Source organism: Ambystoma mexicanum, chromosome 2q (assembly GCF_040938575.1).
Source record: "Ambystoma mexicanum isolate Mex_15411 chromosome 2q, UKY_AmexF1_1, whole genome shotgun sequence".
Lineage (NCBI taxonomy): Eukaryota > Metazoa > Chordata > Amphibia > Caudata > Ambystomatidae > Ambystoma > Ambystoma mexicanum.
The window spans coordinates 1298994316-1299014365 of NC_090924.1; the positions used below are offsets into that span (position 1 = coordinate 1298994316).

At 48.9% G+C, this 20050-nt stretch overlaps 1 protein-coding gene across 1 annotated transcript in view; it reads left to right on the forward strand.

Annotated features, from left to right (window-relative positions):
- PIK3R4 (phosphoinositide-3-kinase regulatory subunit 4) overlaps positions 1–20050 on the forward strand; it is a 1130409-nt gene that overhangs the window by 677348 nt on the left and 433011 nt on the right. Inside the window, exon 12 of the mRNA XM_069648735.1 lies at positions 18097–18307. Within this exon, the coding sequence (XP_069504836.1) occupies positions 18097–18307 (211 nt within the window). The remainder of the gene's footprint in view (positions 1–18096; positions 18308–20050) is intronic.

Here is a 20050-nt window from a genome sequence, read left to right on the forward strand (position 1 = left end):
GTTGACATGTGCGTGCATGTAACACTATCCCTACATGACGTGTAGTGTACCCAAGATCCCTCACGTGTCGAGGTCCCTCAGATTGTTTTTTTCCGCCCAGCATACTTGTCGCCTTATGCGTAGCTCGTCAAAGACATTGCTTATTTTCCCCTCGACCTTTGGTCGAATAGTTATGATATAATTCAGATCAACCTATCCGTCCCGTATTTCGACGGCTGTTCCAGATCTCTGCCGAAGACCTTCAGAACTTCGACTGACTGTGATCCAGTCTGCCCTGCCGACCACGTGGCTGGGCCTTCCGCCGGCCTACACAGTAGGGAGCGTGGGCTTGGGGTGGACATTTCTGTACAATCTGAGAATGACTTTCCCTTTCCTTCCTCTTTCCCTTTTGGTCTTCGTCACTCTACCCATCCTCAGCTATGGAGAGGACTCCATTTAGGTTTTGCCCCAATTGTAAGAGCAAATTTCCTTGTAAATGGTGTAACCGGTGCTTGCCCCTTGATCACAAGGAAGTAGGATGCCCGGCTTGTAAAGCTCCTCCGTCCTAAAATATTAAAGGAGCGTAGAGTCAAGCGGTGGGCAGCCTACGGTATGTCGAAGGCCGACTTTTCTCCCACTGCCGCAGCCACCGAGTGTGACGACGGCGAGAGTGACGATCCAAACGGCTTTTTCATGGCCAACGCTTCCCTCAACAACAATACTCCTCGGGAAACAATTGGAACTCTCCACATGGAGACAGCGGATACACCACCCCGTATCCCCAAAGGGGTCAGCGTCATGGGAAAGGAAAGGGCCGGGTCTCTACCCCTAGAGGCTCCCCGGCCTCACGTTCAAAATGACCCCAAGATTCGGGTCCCCTCCCATTCCTCCCTGGTCGAGGGCCGGCTAACATCGTTCCTTCAGGCATGGGAGGGTATAACTACAGAACAGTGGGTGCTAAAGACTGTGGCCCACGGGTACTGTATAGAGTTCTACCGATCCCCAACATTCAGACCTCCACGAGCAAGACGACTGACACCAGACCATCTTTGCATACTTCTTCAGGAAGTCAAGACCCTACAAGAGAAAGGAGCCATAGAAATCGTACCTCTGTCACAGGTAAAAGAAGGTATTTATTCAGTGTACTTCCTTGTACCCAAAAAGGATCTAACCATGCGCCCTGTTTTAGAAGTGCGCCCAATTGTAAAGCCACAAAAGTTCTGCATGGTCACTCTGCAGGAAGTAATTCCGCTGCTATCCCAGGGGGATTACATGGCAACACTAGACATGAAAGATGCATACTTTCATATTTCAAAGTTGCCAGCGCACAGAAAATACCTCAGATTAATGATACAAGACAAGAATTATCAGTTCAAGGTACTACCATTCGGCATAGCATCTGCACCAATGGTATTTACAAAGGTACTAGCGGTAGCAGCAGCACATCTGCGCAGGCAATCCATCCCAGCCTATCCTTACCTCGACGTTTGGTTCATAACAGGGGACTCTTAGGAAACATGTCTGTCAAATACTCAAAAGACGATAGATCTTTTATTCAGTCTGGGATTCTCCATCAACGAGAACAAATCCAGCCTAGACCCTAGTCAGGTCAAACAGTTCCTAGGGGCTCTAATTCGAACAAAGGACGGCCTTGTCTTCCCCTCCAATGAGAGGGTTCAAAGCATGTTGTTTCAAATCCCTCAGTATGTAGCCAGTCGAGAGGTGACGGTACGCAAGGCTATGCGACTGCTAGGAATGATGGCGTCATGTATCTACTTGGTTCCTCACGCACACTTGCGCATGCGCCCAGTGCAAGATGGCTCATTGGTGTCAGGCCAGTGGACAGTGGGACGATCTAGTGGTTGTCTCGCCGGCCCTTGTTCTCTCACTGCAGTGGTGGTCGAGGGACAACCTCTAGAAGGGGAATTCCTTCACCATCCCTGCAGTGGAAGCCACTCCAACTACAGACGCGTCTCTTACAGGGTGGGGCGCTCACCTGCTTCAACAAACATCGCACAGAGTTTGGTCGTCGGACATAGCATCCAACCACATAAACCTGTTGGAACTGTTGGTAGTGTTCAAAGCACTAAAAGCTTTCCAGACGCAACTGCAGGGGAAGACAATCCTGATCCTCACAGACAGCACCACGGCCATGCACTATCTGAACAAACAATGGGACACTCGCTCTCCAGGGCTGTCCAAACTGTCCCAGAACATTTGGAAGTGGGCTCTCAAACGCAACATGTTCCTGTTATCACAACATGTTCCAGGAGAACTCGATCTTCTGGCAGCCGTACTCAGCAGAGACTTCCTGTTGCCCATGGAGTACGAATGGCAATTACACTGAGACATTGTCTCCAACATTTTTGCAGAATGGGGCTCACATACATCGATTTGTTCGCAACTCTGGAGAACGCTCAATTCCAAGATTACGCCTCCAGGTACCCCCAGAACCGTTCCAAGGGGAATAGACTCTGGATAACTTGGTAAGGGAAATGTGTCTACGCTTCCCCCCTCCGACTCCCCTTCTCAGTAAGATGCACCAGGAACCAGTCACGATGATACTGGTGGCCCCCATGTGGGCCTGCCAACCCTGGTTCGCTCATATGATGGAGATGTCCCTCTCTCCTCCAATCAAACTGCCTTGCCCGTTCAACATGTTGTCGCAAGATAGAGGGGAGACGCTTCACCCATGCCCGCAGACATTGAATTTAGCGGTTTGGCTCCTGAGGTCATAGAGTTTGGGCACCTGCAGCTCCCTCAGAGATGTATGGACATTCTCAGGGTAGCAAGAAAACCAAACATTAGTTATTGCTATTCTAGTAAATGGAAACGGTTTGTCATCTGGTGCAACTCAAAGAGCATTAATCCGATTAACTGCTCTCCCACACACATTGTTTTGTACCTAACTCATTTATTTGACTCAGGCCTGGTCTTGGACTCCCTAAAGGTTCACTTAGCTGCACTTTCAGCCTACACTACATCACAACAGAAAGTGTCCGGGTGGAAGATACCAGTTATTAAAGCTTTCTTGGAGGGAGTGAAAAGAATTCAACCTCCCATTTCTAACCCGGCTCCCGGATGGGACCTAAACGTGGTGTTGACTAGGCTTATGGGGGCTCCTTTCGAGCCCATGCACAAAGCAAGTCTTAAAGACCTCACCTATAAGACTGCTTTTTTAATAGCCATTACCTCCATTAGGAGAGTAAGTGAACTACAAGCGCTCTCAATCCTAGGCCCCTTTGTAACAGTTCACAAAGATAAGGTGGTTCTACGCACTCGCCCTAGGTTCGTGCCTAAATTCATTTCCAAGTTCCATGTGAACCAGTCGATAGAACTACCAGCGTTCTTTCAAAATCCTTAAAGCCTGGGTCTAAAAACCCTGCACACACTGGATATACGCAGAGCTGTCATTTTCTACATGGAAAGAACTCCACCACTAATAAAAACAAATCAGTTTTTCGTTTCAGTGGCGGCAGGAAGAGAAGGAGGCGCAGTCTCCAAATCCACTAACTCTAGATGGATTGTCAGATGCATCACACTCTGCTACAGTCTTGCTAAGAGAGTGCTGCCCTTCAAATCTAGAGCTTGAGGCACTGGGGCATCCATAGCATTCATTCCAAATGTTCCCCTTGAGTCCATTTGCAAAGTGGCAACCTGGAGTTCTGTACACACCTTTACAAAACAGTATTGCCTAGAAACTCATTCTAGGTCTGATTCTCAGGTGAGACAGGCAGTACCAAGACATCTTTTTACTACTATTCCTTCTCACAACCCACCTCCAACTCCGGGTACTCCTCGCTAGTCTATGCACAGCATGTGATTCTAAGCAGATTAACAAACATCAGAAGATATGCATTATTTACCGTAAAAGCATTTTTGATGGTTGTATCTGCTTAGATTCACATGCGCCCACCCTTCCTCCCCGCTCGGATGGAAGGAACATAGACGTCTTACCACTTTCTCTCTTTTCTGTACTCGCTCACGATAGTCCTAAGGCTCCCTCTCAGCAGAAAAAATACAATCGGAGGGACCTCGACACGTGAGGTATCTTGGGTACACTACACGTCACGTAGGGCTAGTGTTACAGGCACGCCCATGTAGACGTCCCCTCTCGATTCTCGAAAGACAATATGCAATACTCCGCGGTTACCACTGGATGTCGGACCATATGCACAGCATGTGAATCTAAGTAGATTCAACCATCAGAAATGCTTTTACGGTAAGTAATGCACATCATATACTCCACTTGTTAGACTCTGGGGGGGGTTAGTATTCAACTCTATAAAGGTCCACCTGGCAGCTTTATCAGCGCGTACCACCTCTCAGAGTAAGGCATCATGTTGGAAAATTCCAGTCAATAAGACTTTCATGGAAGGGGTAAAAAGACTCCACCCTCCAATTTCTAACCCACCGCCAGGCTGGGATCTCAATGTTGAACTCGCTAAGCTCACGGGGCCCCCATTTGAGTCTATGCACAAGTCGAGTCTTAAACACCAGACTTACAAGACTGCCCTCTCAGTGGCTATTACTTCCATAAGAAGAGTTAGTGAATTTCAAGCATTGTCCGTGCAGGATCCTTTCTTTAGCATTCATAAGGACAAATTGGTTTTATGTACTCATCCGAGGTTCTCTCCTAAATTAATTTCCAAATTCCACGTAAACCAGTCCATTGAGCTACCGGCCTTCAAGAATCCAACTAGCTCAGCTGAGGTAAAACTCCACACATTAGATGTAAGGAGGGCGGTCCTTTACTACGTAAACAAGACCAGATCGCTAAGGAAAACAGACCAGCTGTTTGTCGCTGTAGCACCAGGCAGAGAAGGAGATCACATTTCCAAGAATGCCATCTCCAGATGGATAGTCAAATGCATACAAATGTGCTATTCATTATCAAACAAAACACTGCCTTTCACACCAAGAGCTCACTCCACTAGAAGCACAGGAGCTACCTTGGCCTTCATCGCAAATGTCCCCTTAGACAGCATTTGCAAAGCAGCTACATGGAGCTCAGTACATACCTTCACTCAGAACTACTGCTTTGACACCCATTCCAAAGCAGATACACAGGTGGGACAAGCGGTTCTAAAACATCTATTTGCTGCCGCTTCTTCTCACAACCCACCACCTTCTCCTAACACTGTTCGCTAATCTATGCATAGCATGTGATCTAAGCAGATTCCACAAGCCTCAGAAGGGATACATTTCTCACCGTAATTGTATTTCTGATGCTTTTATCTGCTTAGATTCACATGCGCCCACCCTTCCTCCCCTGAGAGAAGGTGCATAGATGTTCTATGAGCTTTTCTGATACTTATCTGCTTGGAAACACCTGTACTTACGATACACATCATGCTACCTCTTGTCAGAAACAAAACAATCTGAGGGACCTAGACGTGTGACGGGCCATGGGTACAGTGGACGTCACACTAGGGATAGTATTACTGGCATGCCCCGTCGACGTCCCTTTTCGAGTTTAAAAAACAACTGTAATACTCTGCAGCTTCCACTAGATGTCGGCCTATGCATAGCATGCGAATCCAAGCAGATACAAGCATCAGAAATATGAGTAATATATATATATTTCTGAGGCTTGTGGAATCTGCTTAGATCACATGCTGTGCATAGGCCGACATCTAGTGGAAGCTGCGGAGTATTACAGTTTGTTTTTCGAACTCGAAAATGGGCGTCGACACAGGGCGTGCCAGTAATACTATCCCTAGTGTGACGTCCACTGTACCCATGATCCCTCACGTGTGTAGGACCCTCAGATTGTATTTTTTCTGACATGAGGTAGCATGAGGAGAAGCGTGAGTACAGATGATCCAAGCAGATATAAAGAATGGTAAGCACTACAAGTCTCCATGCGCCTTCTGTCAGAGGGGAGGAAGGGTGGGTCGCATGTGAATCTAAGCAGATACAAGCATCAGAAATACGATTACGGTGAGTAATGTATCCCTTCTGAGGCTTGTGGAATCTGCTTAGATCACATGCTGTGCATAGATTAGCGAGCAGTACCTGAAGAAGGAGGTGGGATGTGAGAGGGGTCATGAGCAAATAAATGTCTTAGAACCGCTTGTCCCACTTGGGTATCTGTCTTGGAATGGCTGTCAATGCAGTAGTGCTGAGTAAAAGTGTGATTAGAGCTCCAAGTAGCTGCTTTGCAAATGGTGTCAAGGGGTACATTTGCAATGAATGCCAGAGTGGCCCCTATGCCTCTTGTAGAGTGGGCCCTAGGCGTAAAAGGCAGAGTTTTTTCAGAAAGTGAGTAACACAGCTGGATACAGTTAATAATCCACTTGGAGATGGAACCTTTAGAGACGCGATCCCCCTCTCTGCCTGTAGCTACGGAGACAAACAGCTGATCTGTTTTCCTAAGCGGTCTGGTCTTGTTTACATAGTAGAGGACCGCCCTACGCACATCTAGTGTGTGTAGTTTCACCTCAGCCGAGCTTTGTGGGTCTTGGAAGAAAGCCGGAAGCTCGATGGACTGGTTCACGTGGAATTTTGAAATAAACTTAGGTGGGAACCTAGGGTGTGTGCGTAAAACCAGTTTATCGTTATGGACCGTAAAGAAGGGATCTTGCACTGACAGAGCCTGAATTTCACTGACTCTTCTTATAGATGTAATTGCTACTAAGAAGGCTGTTTTGTAAGTCAGGTGTTTGAGACTGTTTTTGTGCATGGGCTCGAATGGGGGGCCCATGAGCTTAGATAGCACCACGTTAAGGTCCCATCCTGGTGGTGGGTTTGAAATAGGAGGGTGAAGTCTCTTTACTCCTTCCATGAAGGCTTTAACTACTGGTACTTTCCACCATGACACCTTGTTATGGGAAGTGCTGTATGCTGACAGAGTTGCCAGGTGTACCTTCAGTGAGTTAAAAACCAGTCCTGCATCCAGCAGGTGGAGCATGTATGTAACAATAGTGGAAGGAGTGCAATCAACTGGGTTGATTTGTTTATTCTGGCACCAGATAACGAATCTCTTCCATTTGTCAAAGTAGCAGTGCCTCGTGTTTGGCTTCCTAGATTCTTTTAGGATGTCTGTGGTAAATTGAGATGTCCAAACTCTATGACCTCCGGAGCCATGCTGCCAGGTTCATTGAGTTGGGTTGAGGATGCACTGTTTGACCTTGGTGCTGGGACAGTAGGTTGTACCAGGCCGGATGTTTGATCGGTTCGCACACGGCTAATCTGCGTAAGTGTGGGAACCACGGTTGTCTCGCGCACATGGGAGCAACCAGGACGAGCGTCATCGACTCTCTGTTCATCTTGTTGACCACCTTCCTGATGAGAGGAGTTGGTGGAAAAGCGTACACAAACATTCCTGACCAGTTCATCCACAGGGTGTTCCCCTGGGAGTCTGGTTGGGGGAACCTGGATGCAAATCCTGGGCATTGTCTGTTTTCGCTTGTGGCGAATAGGTCTACAGTGGGGAAGCCCCACTGAGAGAAGATATCTTCTACGACTCTTCTGTGTAGACACCATTCGTGTTCTTCTGGGAAGGGGGTCTCTTCTTAGAGCATCCGCTAGAGAATTGAGATCCCCTGGAACATGTTGCGATGACAGGAAGATGTTCCGTCTGAGTGCCCATTACCAAATATTCTGGGCAAGCTTGGACAGATTTGGCGAACAAGTCCCTCCTTGCTTGTTCAGGTAAAACATGGCTGTAGTGCTGTCCGTCCGGATTTGCACTGACAGATTTAGCAGGTAGGGCTCGAACGCTTGAAGCGCTCTGAATACTGCCAGAAGCTCTAGCAGGTTGATGTGATTCTTGGCCACTGAGTGAGACCAGAGACCCTGAGCTGTGTGGTGGAGATGGTGAGCTCCCCACCCTGTCAGGCATGCATCGGTTGTGACTACCGCCTGTATCTCTGGATCGTAAAAGGGTTTCCCCTTGGACAGATTTTCTCTTGTCCACCAGTCTAGGCTTTGTACAAGTGTTGGCGAAACGACCACTAGATCGTCCCACTGACCACTTGCCTGAGACCACTGTTTCGCCAACCATTCCTGCATGGGACGCATGCGCAGGCGCGCGCGGGGTTCCAGGTAAATACATGACGCCATCATGCCCAGCAACCGCATTGCTTTGCGTACCGTTAACTGGCGACCAGACTGATATTGCGGAATTTGCAGCAGTATATTCCGAATTCTTTCCTCAGAAGGAAAGGTCAAACCCTCTTGAGTGTCTAGGATAGCTCCTAGCAACTGTTTAGAAGTGCTTGGCACCAGACTTGACTTTTTCTCGTTTATTGAGAAGCCCAATTCGAAGAGGAGGTTGATTGTCCTTTGAATGTTTGTTCTGCAAATTACTGGGGTCTCCCCCGTGATGAGACAGTCGTCCAGGTAAGGGTACACCGGGATTGCGTCCCTGCGTGTAGGTGTGCTGCCGCCACCGCCAGTACCTTGGTGAATACCCTTGGAGCCGAAGCTATCCCGACGGGCAGTATCTTGAACTGGTAGTGCCGACTGTCCACCTTGAAGCGCAAGTACTTTCTGTGCGCTGGGAACATGGAAATATGAAAATAGGAATCTTTCATGTCCAATGTTGCCAGGTAATCCCCCTTTTTTAGGAGGGGATTACCTCTTGGAGAGTAGTCATGCAAAATTTTTGGGGCTTGACATACTTGTTTGCAGGCCGTAAATCCAATACTGGGCGCAGTGTCAAATCTTTTTTTGGTACAAGGAAGTAAGTTGAATAAATACCCTTGTTTACCTGGTGTCCCGGGACGAGTTCTATCGCGTCCTTTGCTAGCAGATTGACGATCTCCTCGAGGAGGATCTTTTGGTGTTCCAAAGAGTGTATTCTTTGTCGTGGAGGATGGTTCCGGGGACGCTCTAACAGTTCTATGCAGTACCCAGCGGATACTGTGGACAACACCCATCTGTCTGATGTGATCCCTTCCCAAACTTGGGTGAAGTTGGAAATGCGTCCCCCTACTGGGGTTGCATGAGAAGGGACCCTGAACGGAGCGTCACTGTTTTGGTGCAGTCGTGCCGCCTCCTTTACTGGGACTGCCTCTACCCTTACCACGTCCTCTTTTATTACCCCTGCCGTAACCCTGGGTAGACTGTTGGTTATTATTGTTACACGGTGTGCCCTGTCCCAGGGAATAGTTAGATCCTCTCTGGGAATTTTGGCCGCGTGGGCAACGGAAATTGCCATTCCCTCTTTGATTAGGGGGTTTGTTGGTTAGTTGGCCTAGGGATTTGAGTGCCTCATATTCATCCTTGACATTGTTCAGCGCGTCCTCGACCGCCTTACCAAACAGATCCGGCTCCACCGGTTTATCTAACAAAGATGCTTGGGTTTCAGCTTTGAATCTAGACTGCCGTAACCAAGCGTGTCTCTTGATAAGTTCCTTCTGTTATCAATCTTCCGGCGTTATCCGCGGCATCAAAGGTTGCTTTTAAAATGCAACCGGACACGGCTCTTCCCTCCGCCGCAACTCGTGCCAACTGGCTCTTTAAGGGTTCTGGGGCGGAGTCTGAGTGCCGCGACTTCTTCCCACTGATGGCAGTTGTAGCTGGCCAACAGGGTGGTGGAGTTGGCAATCCTTGCCTGGTAGGCGGAAGTGGAGGCTAATTTCCTGCCCAAACCGTACAGTTTCTTGCTCTCCTTGTCGGGAGGAGCTTCGGACGATGACAAGGGTGTTCCAGCCCTCTTACGGGTGTTAGTAACAACCAGGGAGTCTGGTTTCAGATGCTCCCTTATATACACTGGGTCTGATTGGGCTGCCCTGAAAAGTTTCTCAATCCTGGGGTTCACTGCCCTGGTGAGGTGAGCTACAGGCCTCCTTTCTCCCACTAACTCTTCTGCAAAGTCCCTCTCCTCTTGAGCACCCTGTGTGTCAATGTGGAAATGTTCTGCCGCTCGGGACAGAACTTCATTCAGGAGAGGTTGATTGTCGACAGGGGAGTCGGTAATCGGGGGTTCTTTCTCTACCGGGGAATCTACTCTGTAGGTCGCAGGGTCTTCCTCTTCCTCTTCTTGGTCCTCATCATCCCCATAGTAGAGCGTACCAGTTTGCTCTTCCAACATGCCCAAATCTGGATCCTCACAAAAGGATATATCCCCTTGATATTGGGAGTAGGGCTGTATATAGAAGGGGTCCGAAGACTGTGTTGGGGCTTCAAACCGGGACTTCTTACTTGGAGGTATTGGATCCTTAGAGCCTGAGGGTGCTGACCCGTCGGGAGTATAGGAGAGAAAGTGTTCAGGGTTCTTTGTGTAAAAATCTGCCAATGAAGACATCCTTGACATAACCCTGTCTATGTCATCAGTAGACCATTCTGTAGAACTGGGAATTATATTTTCTGGGGCTTTCTCTGCCTTCTCCTGACTAGACTTACTGGTTTTAGCAGGTGTCCTTGGGATAACAGAGGACTGGGACTTGTCTGTCTGTTTATGTGGAGTGGGAAGTTTTTGAGGTGTTTGAGGAGGCTGAGACTGCTTTCTCTGTTGTTTTCCCCCCTCCCCGTGGGCGGAAGAGTGTTTTCCCTGTTTTTTCACCCCTCCGGAGCCTTCCGACGCCTGGCGTCGAGGTTCGGGGGTAGTGTCCCTATCTTTGGGAGGTAGGGACTCGGGAGCCGCCGTTACGCGGTCTGCGGGCGCCGAATCCTGGAGTGCGGTCTGGGGATGGAAGTCGGCTTCATCCTCAGACGATCGAACTTCCGTTACCTTGGGGAGTGAGGCACTCTTGGCAACAGTGGATGATTGCCTGGAGTCATGCGGCGATCTAGATCGAGAACGCCCAGAGGACACCGATTCGGACCGTTCTGTCTGCCTCTTTCCGAGAACTCGACGTGCGCGTCGAGTCTCGGTTGGACTTCATGGGCTTTGTGGAAGTGCTGTGGGTAGCGCTTGTGTCACTGGGGGCTTCCCCATAGCCGCACGGCCGGACGACCTTCTGAGGTCGGGGACTTGCACTCGGCTGTCTCTTGACGCCACGTTGCCCTTGCAGTCTGAAAGCACGGCGTCGCTGCCATTGCTGAAGGCGCCCTCCGCTGCCATGGCCTCCTGACGCCTGGCGTGGTGGGCCCAACGCTTGATCGATCGGTCCTTAAGTGTTTTCGGTTTAAACCTACTACACGCTCTGCAGTTCGCCTCGGGGTGGTCCCTCGGCAAGCAGAGATTGCACGTGGCGTGCCTGTCGACCCAAGGGTACTTGCGGTTGCACTTGGGGCCGAATTGGAAAGGGGTACCCTCCATATGCACCTTGTGGCAGCGGGCTAGTAAGTGTAGGAATAAATAAGAATGTACCTATGTACCAAAAGAGTGTAGAGTATGTCCACCCCCCACTCTCCCTACTTGCAGGGCCGAGGCCAGAGGCCTTCCAAGGCCTGGGCCGAGGCCGGAGGCCTTCCGAGGCCCAAATCCGTCGTGCAGCTGTAGACGGTCAAATTCTTCTCCGAGCCGGCATCGAGTGTAGAAGTTTGGTGACTCGACGTTGGGGTGGAGAAATGGGTAAATATAACAATATTTAGCAAAAGTATGGTTATATATATATTTCTGAGGCTTGTGGAATCTGCTTAGATCACATGCTGTGCATAGGCCGACATCTAGTGGAAGCTGCGGAGTATTACAGTTTGTTTTTCGAAACTCGAAAATGGGCGTCGACACAGGCGTGCCAGTAATACTATCCCTAGTGTGACGTCCACTGTACCCAAGATCCCTCACGCGTCTAGGATCCTCAGATTGTTTTTTTCCGCCATACTGGTCGGAAGCATCTTGCGGAGTCCCCTGGCCTTAGCCATACTTCATACTTTTGCTAATAATTATAATTTAAAATTCTTTATTGACATCCTTCCCCACCCCAACGTCGACCCTCGACACTTGACGACGGCTGGAGAAGACATCGACCGTCGGCTGCTGCACGACGGATCTGGGCCTCGGAAGGCCGCTGGCCTCGGCCCGGGCCTGGTAGGCCGCTGGCCTCGGCCCTGCAAGTAGGGAGAGTGGGGGGTGGTACATACTCTTCACTCTTGGTATAAAGGTACACCTTATATATTTCCTACACTTATCAGCCCGCTGCCTCAAGGTGCGTATGGAGGGTACCCCTTTCCAATTCTGCCCCAAGTGCAACCGCAAATAACCTTGGGTCGACAGGCGCGCCACGTGCAATCTCTGCTTGCCGAGGGACCACCCCGAAGCGTACTGCAGAGCGTGTAGTAGGTTTAAACCTAAGACACTTAAGGACCGTTCGACAAAGCGTTGGGCCCACCACGCCAAGCAGGCGGCCATGGCAGCGGAGCGCGCCTTCAGCGATGGCAGCGACGCCGTACTTTCGGACGGCGAGGGCATTACGGCGTCGAAGGACAGCCGAGCGCAGGTCCCCGACCTCGGAAGGTCGTCCGGCAGGGCGGCTATGGGGAAGACCCCCGGCGACGCAAGCGCTACACACCATACACACACTAAGCACACTAAGTCCAACCGAACCTCGACGACGTCGACTTCTCGGAAAGAGGCACAAATAGAACGGTCCGACTCGGTGTCCTCTGGGCGCTCTCGATCGAGATCGCCTCATGACGCAAGGCAATCATCCACTCTTGCCAAGAGTGCCTCGCTCCCTAGACTAACGGAAGTTCGATCGTCGGAGGACGAAGACGACTTCCACCCCCAGGCCGCGCCCCAAGAGTCGGAGCCAGCAGTTAACACCAGCGAGGCCCCACGCTCGAAGGGCAGAGATACCTCTCCCGATCCTCGACGGCAGGCGTCGAAAGCCTCCGGAGCCTCCAAAGGACAGGGAAAACATCTTTCCACGCATGGGGAGGGGGGGAAACAGCAGAAAACACTACCTGCACATTCTTCCACTCCTGTAAAACTATCCAGGTCTGCTGATAAATCAACATCAAGCAAGGGTACCCACGAGAAGTCCCCTAAACTGCCTGCTAAAGTCATCCCCACTTCCAGAAAATGGTCCAGTGAAGACATAGATAGTCATGTCAAGAATGTCTTCCTTGGCAGATTTTTATGACAAAAATCCGGAACATTTCCTCTCGTATGACCCACAGGGGGCCACACCCTCAGGTTCCACTGATCCTATCCCCCTAAGTAAGAAAGCCCGGTTTGAAACCTCTATAAGACCTGAACCCTTCGAGGTGCAGCCTTACTCTACTCCATACTCTACTCCATACCCCAGGTACCAAGGAGAGCCCTTCCCTAGAGGGGACCAAGAGCTTGAAATTGTGGAGGAACAAACCGGGACGGAATACTATGCAGATGATGAGGACCAGGAGGAGGAAGAGGACGAACCGGAGAGATATAGAGTAGATTCCCCGGTAGAGAACGAAGCCCCGGTTGCCGACTCGCCAGTCGATAACCAGCCCCTCCTTAATGAGGTTCTTGCTCGCGCAGCAGAACATTTTCACATCGACACACACGGTGTACAGGAGGAAAGGGACTTCGCAGAAGAGTTGGTGGGAGAGAGGAGGCCGGTTGCCCAGACCATCCCTATCCTTAAATCCATCCAGCGAAGAATAGATCCGTCCCTGGTGAACCCAAACCTCACCAGAGCAGTCAACCCCAGGGTCGAAAAACTTTTCAGGGCAGCCCAGTCTGACCCGCTCTATATAAGAGGACATCTGAAACCAGACTCCCTAGTTGTTACCAACACTCGGAAGAGAGCTGGAACACCCTTGTCTTCGTCAGAAGCTCCACCCGACAAGGAGAGCAAAAAACTTTACGGTTTTGGCAGGAAGGTAGCCTCAACGTCCGCCTACCAAGCAAGGATTGCTAACTCCACCACCATGTTGGCCAGCTACAACTGCCATCAGTGGGAAGAAGTCACGGCACTCATAGCCTCTGCTCCTGAACCATTAAAGGGCCAGTTGGCTCGGATTTCTGCAGAGGGTAGAGCCGTGTCTGGTTGCATATTGAAAGCAACTTTCGACGCCGCAGACAACGCAGGAAGATTGATAGCAGAAGTACTGTTATCAAGAGACATGCGTGGTTACGGCAGTCAGGGTTCAAAACAGAAACTCAGGCTTCATTAATAGATGGGAAAGCGGTCGAAGACGCACTGAAAAATGCCAAGGACGAATACGAGACTCTCAAAACCCTTGGCCAGCTAACCAACAAACCCCCTAACCAGAGGGGGAATAGTAATTTTCGTCGCCCACGCGGCCAAAATTCACAAAGAGGCACCTATCCCCAGGGACAGGGTACACAGTGGAACAACAACCAGCAGTCTACCCAGAGTTACGGCAGGGGTAACAAAAGAGGTCGTGGAAGAGGCAGAGGCAGCCCCAACAAGGGAGGCGCCACGCCTCCACCAAAGCAGTGACGCTCAGTTCAGGGTCCCTTCTCACGCAACCCAAGTAGGGGGACGCATTTCCAACTTCACCCAGGCTTGGGAAGGGATCACATCAGACAGATGGGTGCTGTCAACAGTGTCCACAGGATACTGTATAGAACTACTGCAGCGTCCCCGGAACCATTCTCCACGACAAAGAGTACACTCCTTAGAACATCAGAAGATCCTTCTCGAGGAGATCGCCATTCTGCTAGAAAAGGACGCGATAGAACTCGTCCCGGGACACCAGGTAAACAAGGGTATCTATTCAACTTACTTCCTTGTGCCAAAGAAAGATTTGACAATGCGCCCAGTATTGGACTTACGGCCTGCCAACAAGTATGTCAAGCCCCAAAAATTCCGTATGACCACGCTACAAGAGGTAATCCCCCTCCTAAAAAAGGGGGATTACATGGCAACCTTGGATATGAAAGATGCTTATTTTCATATTTCCATGCTCCCGGCGCACAGAAAGTACTTGCGCTTCAAGGTGGACAGTCGCCACTACCAATTCAAGGTACTGCCCTTCGGGATAGCTTCAGCACCAAGGGTATTCACCAAGGTACTGGCGGTGGCAGCTGCACACCTACGCAGGGAAGCAATTCCAGTGTACCCTTATCTGGACGACTGGCTCATAACGGGGGAAACCCCAGGAATATGCAGGACAAACATTCAGAGGACCATCGACCTCCTTCACGATTTAGGCTTCTCAATCAACGAAAAGAAGTCAAGCCTAGTGCCAAGCACCTCAAAACAGTTCCTAGGAGCTATCCTAGATACTCAAAAATGGTTGACCTTCCCTTCGGAGGAGAGAATTCGGAATATACTACTGCAAATTCCACATTATCAGTCTGGTCAACAAATAACGGTACGCAAAGCTATGCGGTTACTGGGCATGATGGCGTCATGCATTTACCTGGTCCCCCACGCGCGCCTGCGCATGCGTCCCATGCAGGAATGGTTGGCGAAACAGTGGTCTCAGGCAAGTGGTCAGTGGGACGATCTAGTGGTCGTTTCGCCAACACTTGTACAGAGCCTACACTGGTGGACAGGAGAAAATCTCGCAAGGGGAAAACCCTTTTACGATCCCGAAGTACAGGCAGTGGTGACTACAGATGCATGCCTGACTGGGTTGGGAGCTCACCATCTCCACCACACAGCTCAGGGTCTTGGGTCTCACTCAGTAGCCAAGAAACCACATCAACCTGCTAGAGCTTCTGGCAGTATTCAGAGCGCTTCGGGCGTTCGAGCCCCACCTACTAAACTTGTCGGTGCAGATCCGGACGGACAGCACGACAGCCATGTTCTACCTGAACAAGCAGGGAGGGACTCGTTCGCCAAATCTGTCCAAACTTGCCCAGAAAATCTAGATATGGGCACTCAGACGGAACATCTTCCTGTCATCGCAACATGTTCCAGGGGAGCTCAATTCCCTAGCGGATGCTCTAAGCAGAGACTCCCTCCCAGAGGAACACGAATGGGTCCTTCACAAAGATATCGTAGAAGATCTCTTCTCTCAGTGGGGTTTCCCCACTATAGACTTATTCGCCACAAGCGAAAACAAACAATGCCCAGGATTTGCATCCAGGTTCCCCCAGCCAGACTCCCAAGGGAACGCCCTGTGGATGAACTGGTCAGGGATGTTTGCGTACGCTTTTCCACCAACTCCTCTCATCAGGAAAGTGGTGTACAAGATGAACAAGGAATCGATGACGCTCATCCTAGTTGCTCCCATGTGGGCGAGACAACCATGGTTCCCACACCTAGGCAGGATGGCGGTGTGCGAGCCCATCAAACTTCCAGCCTGGTACAACCTACTGTCCCAGCAACAAGGTCAAACAGTGCACCAGCAACCCAACTCAATGAACCTGGCAGCATGGCTCCTGAGGTCATAGAGTTTGGACATCTCAATTTACCCCAGAGGTGTATGGACATCCTAAAAGAATCCAGGAAACCAAACACAAGGCACTGTTACTTTGACAAATGGAAGAGATTCGTTATCTGGTGCCAGAGTAAACAAATCAACCCGGTTGATTGCACTCCTTCCAACATTGTTACATACATGCTCCACCTGCTAGATGCAGGATTGGTTTTTAACTCTCTGAAAGTACACCTGGCAGCCCTCTCGGCTTACACCACTTCACATAGCAAAGTGTCGTGGTGGAAAGTACCAGTAGTTAAAGCCTTCATGGAAGGAGTAAAGAGACTTCACCCTCCCATCTCTAACCCACCGCCACCGTGGGACCTTAATGTGGTGCTAGCTAAGCTCATGGGCCCCCCTTTCGAACCCATGCATAAAAGTAGTCTCAAACACCTGACTTATAAAACGGCCTTCTTAGTAGCCATTACCTCTATAAGAAGGGTCGGTGAAATTCAGGCTCTGTCAGTGCAGGATCCTTTCTTTACTATCCACAAAGACAAACTGGTTTTACGCACACACCCTAGGTTCTCACCTAAATTTATATCAAAATTCCATGTAAACCAGTCCATCGAGCTTCCGGCTTTCTTCCAGAACCCGCAAAGCTCGGCTGAGGTGAAACTACACACCCTAGATGTGCGTAGGGCGGTCCTCTACTATGTAAATAAAACCAGACCGCTAAGAAAAACAGATCAACTGTTTGTCTCCGTAGCTACAGGCAGAGAGGGGGATCACGTCTCTAAAGGCACCATCTCGAAGTGGATTATCAACTGTATACAGCTGTGTTACTCTCTCTCTGAAAAGACTCTGCCTTTTACGCCAAGGGCCCACTCTACTAGAGGCATTGGGGCCACTCTGGCTTTCATTGCAAATGTTCCCCTCGACACCATTTGCAAAGCAGCTACTTGGAGCTCTATTCACACCTTTACTCAGCATTACTGCATTGACACTCATTCCAAAGCAGATACACAAGTGGGACAAGCGGTTCTAAGACACTTATTTGCTCATGACCCTTCTCACATCCCACCTCCTTCTTCTGGTACTGCTCGCTAATCTATGCACAGCATGTGATCTAAGCAGATTCCACAAGCCTCAGAAGGGATACATTACTCACCGTAATCGTATTTCTGATGCTTGTATCTGCATAGATTCACATGCGACCCACCCTTCCTCCCCTCCGAGAGAAGGCGCATGATTACTTGTAGTCTTACCTTTCTGTCTATCTGCTTGGATTATCTGTACTCACGCTACTCCTCATGCTTCCTCATGTCAGAAAAAATACAATCTGAGGATCCTAGACGCGTGAGGGATCTTGGGTACAGTGGACGTCACACTAGGGATAGTATTACTGGCACGCCTGTGTCGACGCCCATTTTCGAGTTTCGAAAAACAAACTGTAATACTCCGCAGCTTCCACTAGATGTCGGCCTATGCACAGCATGTGAATCTAAGCAGATACAAGCATCAGAAATACGATTACGGTGAGTAATGTATCCCATATATGCTTCAGCTGGTTTTACTATGTGATATGTTACTGAAACAGTGATTATAATGTGACTACAACTGTGCTTTACTATTCTAAGACTATTGCAAGTGTTTGTCTATTGTTTTACTGTGTTCTAGTAGTCGTTTGACCGGAAAGTTACAACAGCGTGCCTTAGTGTATATAATAACTATTTGTATATAACTTCTAAGTGTATCAGTGTTTTCTTGAGCTAGTTTAAGCTCTGAGTTCTTTCTACCTTTATGTGGTTCAGGCCAAATTTACAAGTTGGAACTCGTGGGCTTTTCCTAAATTCTGTCACAGACAGAAACCTTTGTAAAACCCCCTAACCGCTCCCATAAAAAAATGGCGGGTCCTGTTAGTGAATGCACATTTTTAATTCTATAGGTCTAATTTTGCAGGCTTCTGAAGGTGGAGCTGCTTTACCCCGGAGACCTACCTTACCGATTTTTACAAGTGCCACCCTGCCCTCCACCTGCCAAATTCGAATCACAACCTGCAAAACAGAACTTCAGCAGCTTGTTCAGCAGAAGAGGGAGCAGTGTAATGCAGAGAGGATAGCCAAGCAGATGATGGGTAATGCAGAATGGGAGAGTAAGCCTCCGCCACCAGGTAAAGCACATTGGCGAATTACTGCAGAATCCAGTGAATCTAGCTTTGCACAAATATGAATGTTTTTTATTGAGATGAATTACTCTTTTTTAAAAAAATGTATAGACATTCCAACATCTGTATTAGTTTAAACATTTATCTGCAGGAAAAGTAATAGCTAGCATGACCACCAAATGGATGTCCTCCATACTACATAGAGACGAAGATTGTTTTTTCTTTTGACCAGTAGAGTAGGTGGGCAGGAAAAGGCAAAGTCTTGCAAGCTTTGAGAAATATATTAGCAAATTGCATAATAATAAAAATGTCTAGTTCGTGCAGGAATATCCTTTCCTCTATGAAATTGATCTGTGTCAAACTTTATAGCTCAGCATTGCTCCCTGTATTGTATGGCTCCATCCTTTAATACAGTGGCTGCTACATTCCTGCTTTGCATTTTATATCTGTGTGAATGTAAACTAAGATTTGAGTGGAAACTGTTATCTTAATTGTATGGCATCAATGTGATTAATAGTAGAATGGCATTGAGGGATTGAGGGTGTGTTCCTGTTGGGCCTATGCACAATGGATCACTTTTGTGGTAACTGCATTTTTGTCATTATTGCATGGTGCATTCATAATGATGTAACATTCAAACAGAACCTTGTGTACCCTGCAGCGGCTGGGTTATGCACAGTTTCTAGAAAATGGGAGCTGCCCGTGCTGTTCCTCACTTTAGCAAGCACGGACGCTTGCATGCTTTGCATCCTATTGGGGTGGTCAGAAAGGAGGACTGGTAGCTGATGGTACGGGCACCATTAAGAATACCTTATATGCACGGTCTTATAAGGAAGAGTGGTATCCAGTCATGGGTTTTGACTCTCTAAGGTAGATCATCTCTGTTTCAGTTGCCCTGTGAGAGAGGCATACTTTAAAGGCAAGCTAGTGAAGTACCTGGGTCTAGGTTTATTTGAGAAAGGAGAGCAGGATGTCATGGTTAATGGGAATTGCAGTAATAGCATGTAACATAATTGTATGACCTATATCAGTTATTAGTAATAGCCGATTGGATTTATGTGTACACTGATATTAGTGCAAGTACACAAGACCTGTCCCCTGGGATGTACACACATACACTCATTAGGTACCTTATCATTGCTAATTGATGGCAATTTTGCACAGGAGTAAGGCTGTCTATTAGAAAGGATTACATGAGCATGTTTATTAAGGCTAATATATCCGTCGCCATCGCAAAGGGGGAGGATGAGCCCACAAAGTCCTTGGATTCCAGTGTATTTGTGTATTTGAGAGTTATTCATTGTGTCCTAAAAAGTTGGGAGGGGAGGGTCACTGCCATGGAATGCAAGCACCTACTGGTGGTAATGAGACTGCCTCAGTGAATGGACATCTTGAGACCAAAATAGCACTGGAAATCCCATTGTCGATTTCCCATAATCGATTTGAGATCTTGCGGCCAAGGGATGACTGGATGGAGACGTTTAATAGAGATGTCTGGGTTATGGAGGTGGGCTTAGATGCTGTACTGAACATAGGTGCTGGGGTGTGCTTTACTCTCAGGGGGTGGGGTACGGAGTACAGAACGAGAGCTTAATTGTGGGTGATGGGAAGGTACTCCCCGTGGCCGGGGGGTTCCAGTGCAATTGTCAATGTACTGAAGCTACTCATAGTAAGGTTATGACAACCTTAAATAGTATTCTGGTAGAGATGTCTAACCTTACCAAAGCAGTGGCAGGCCTTGTTACATTT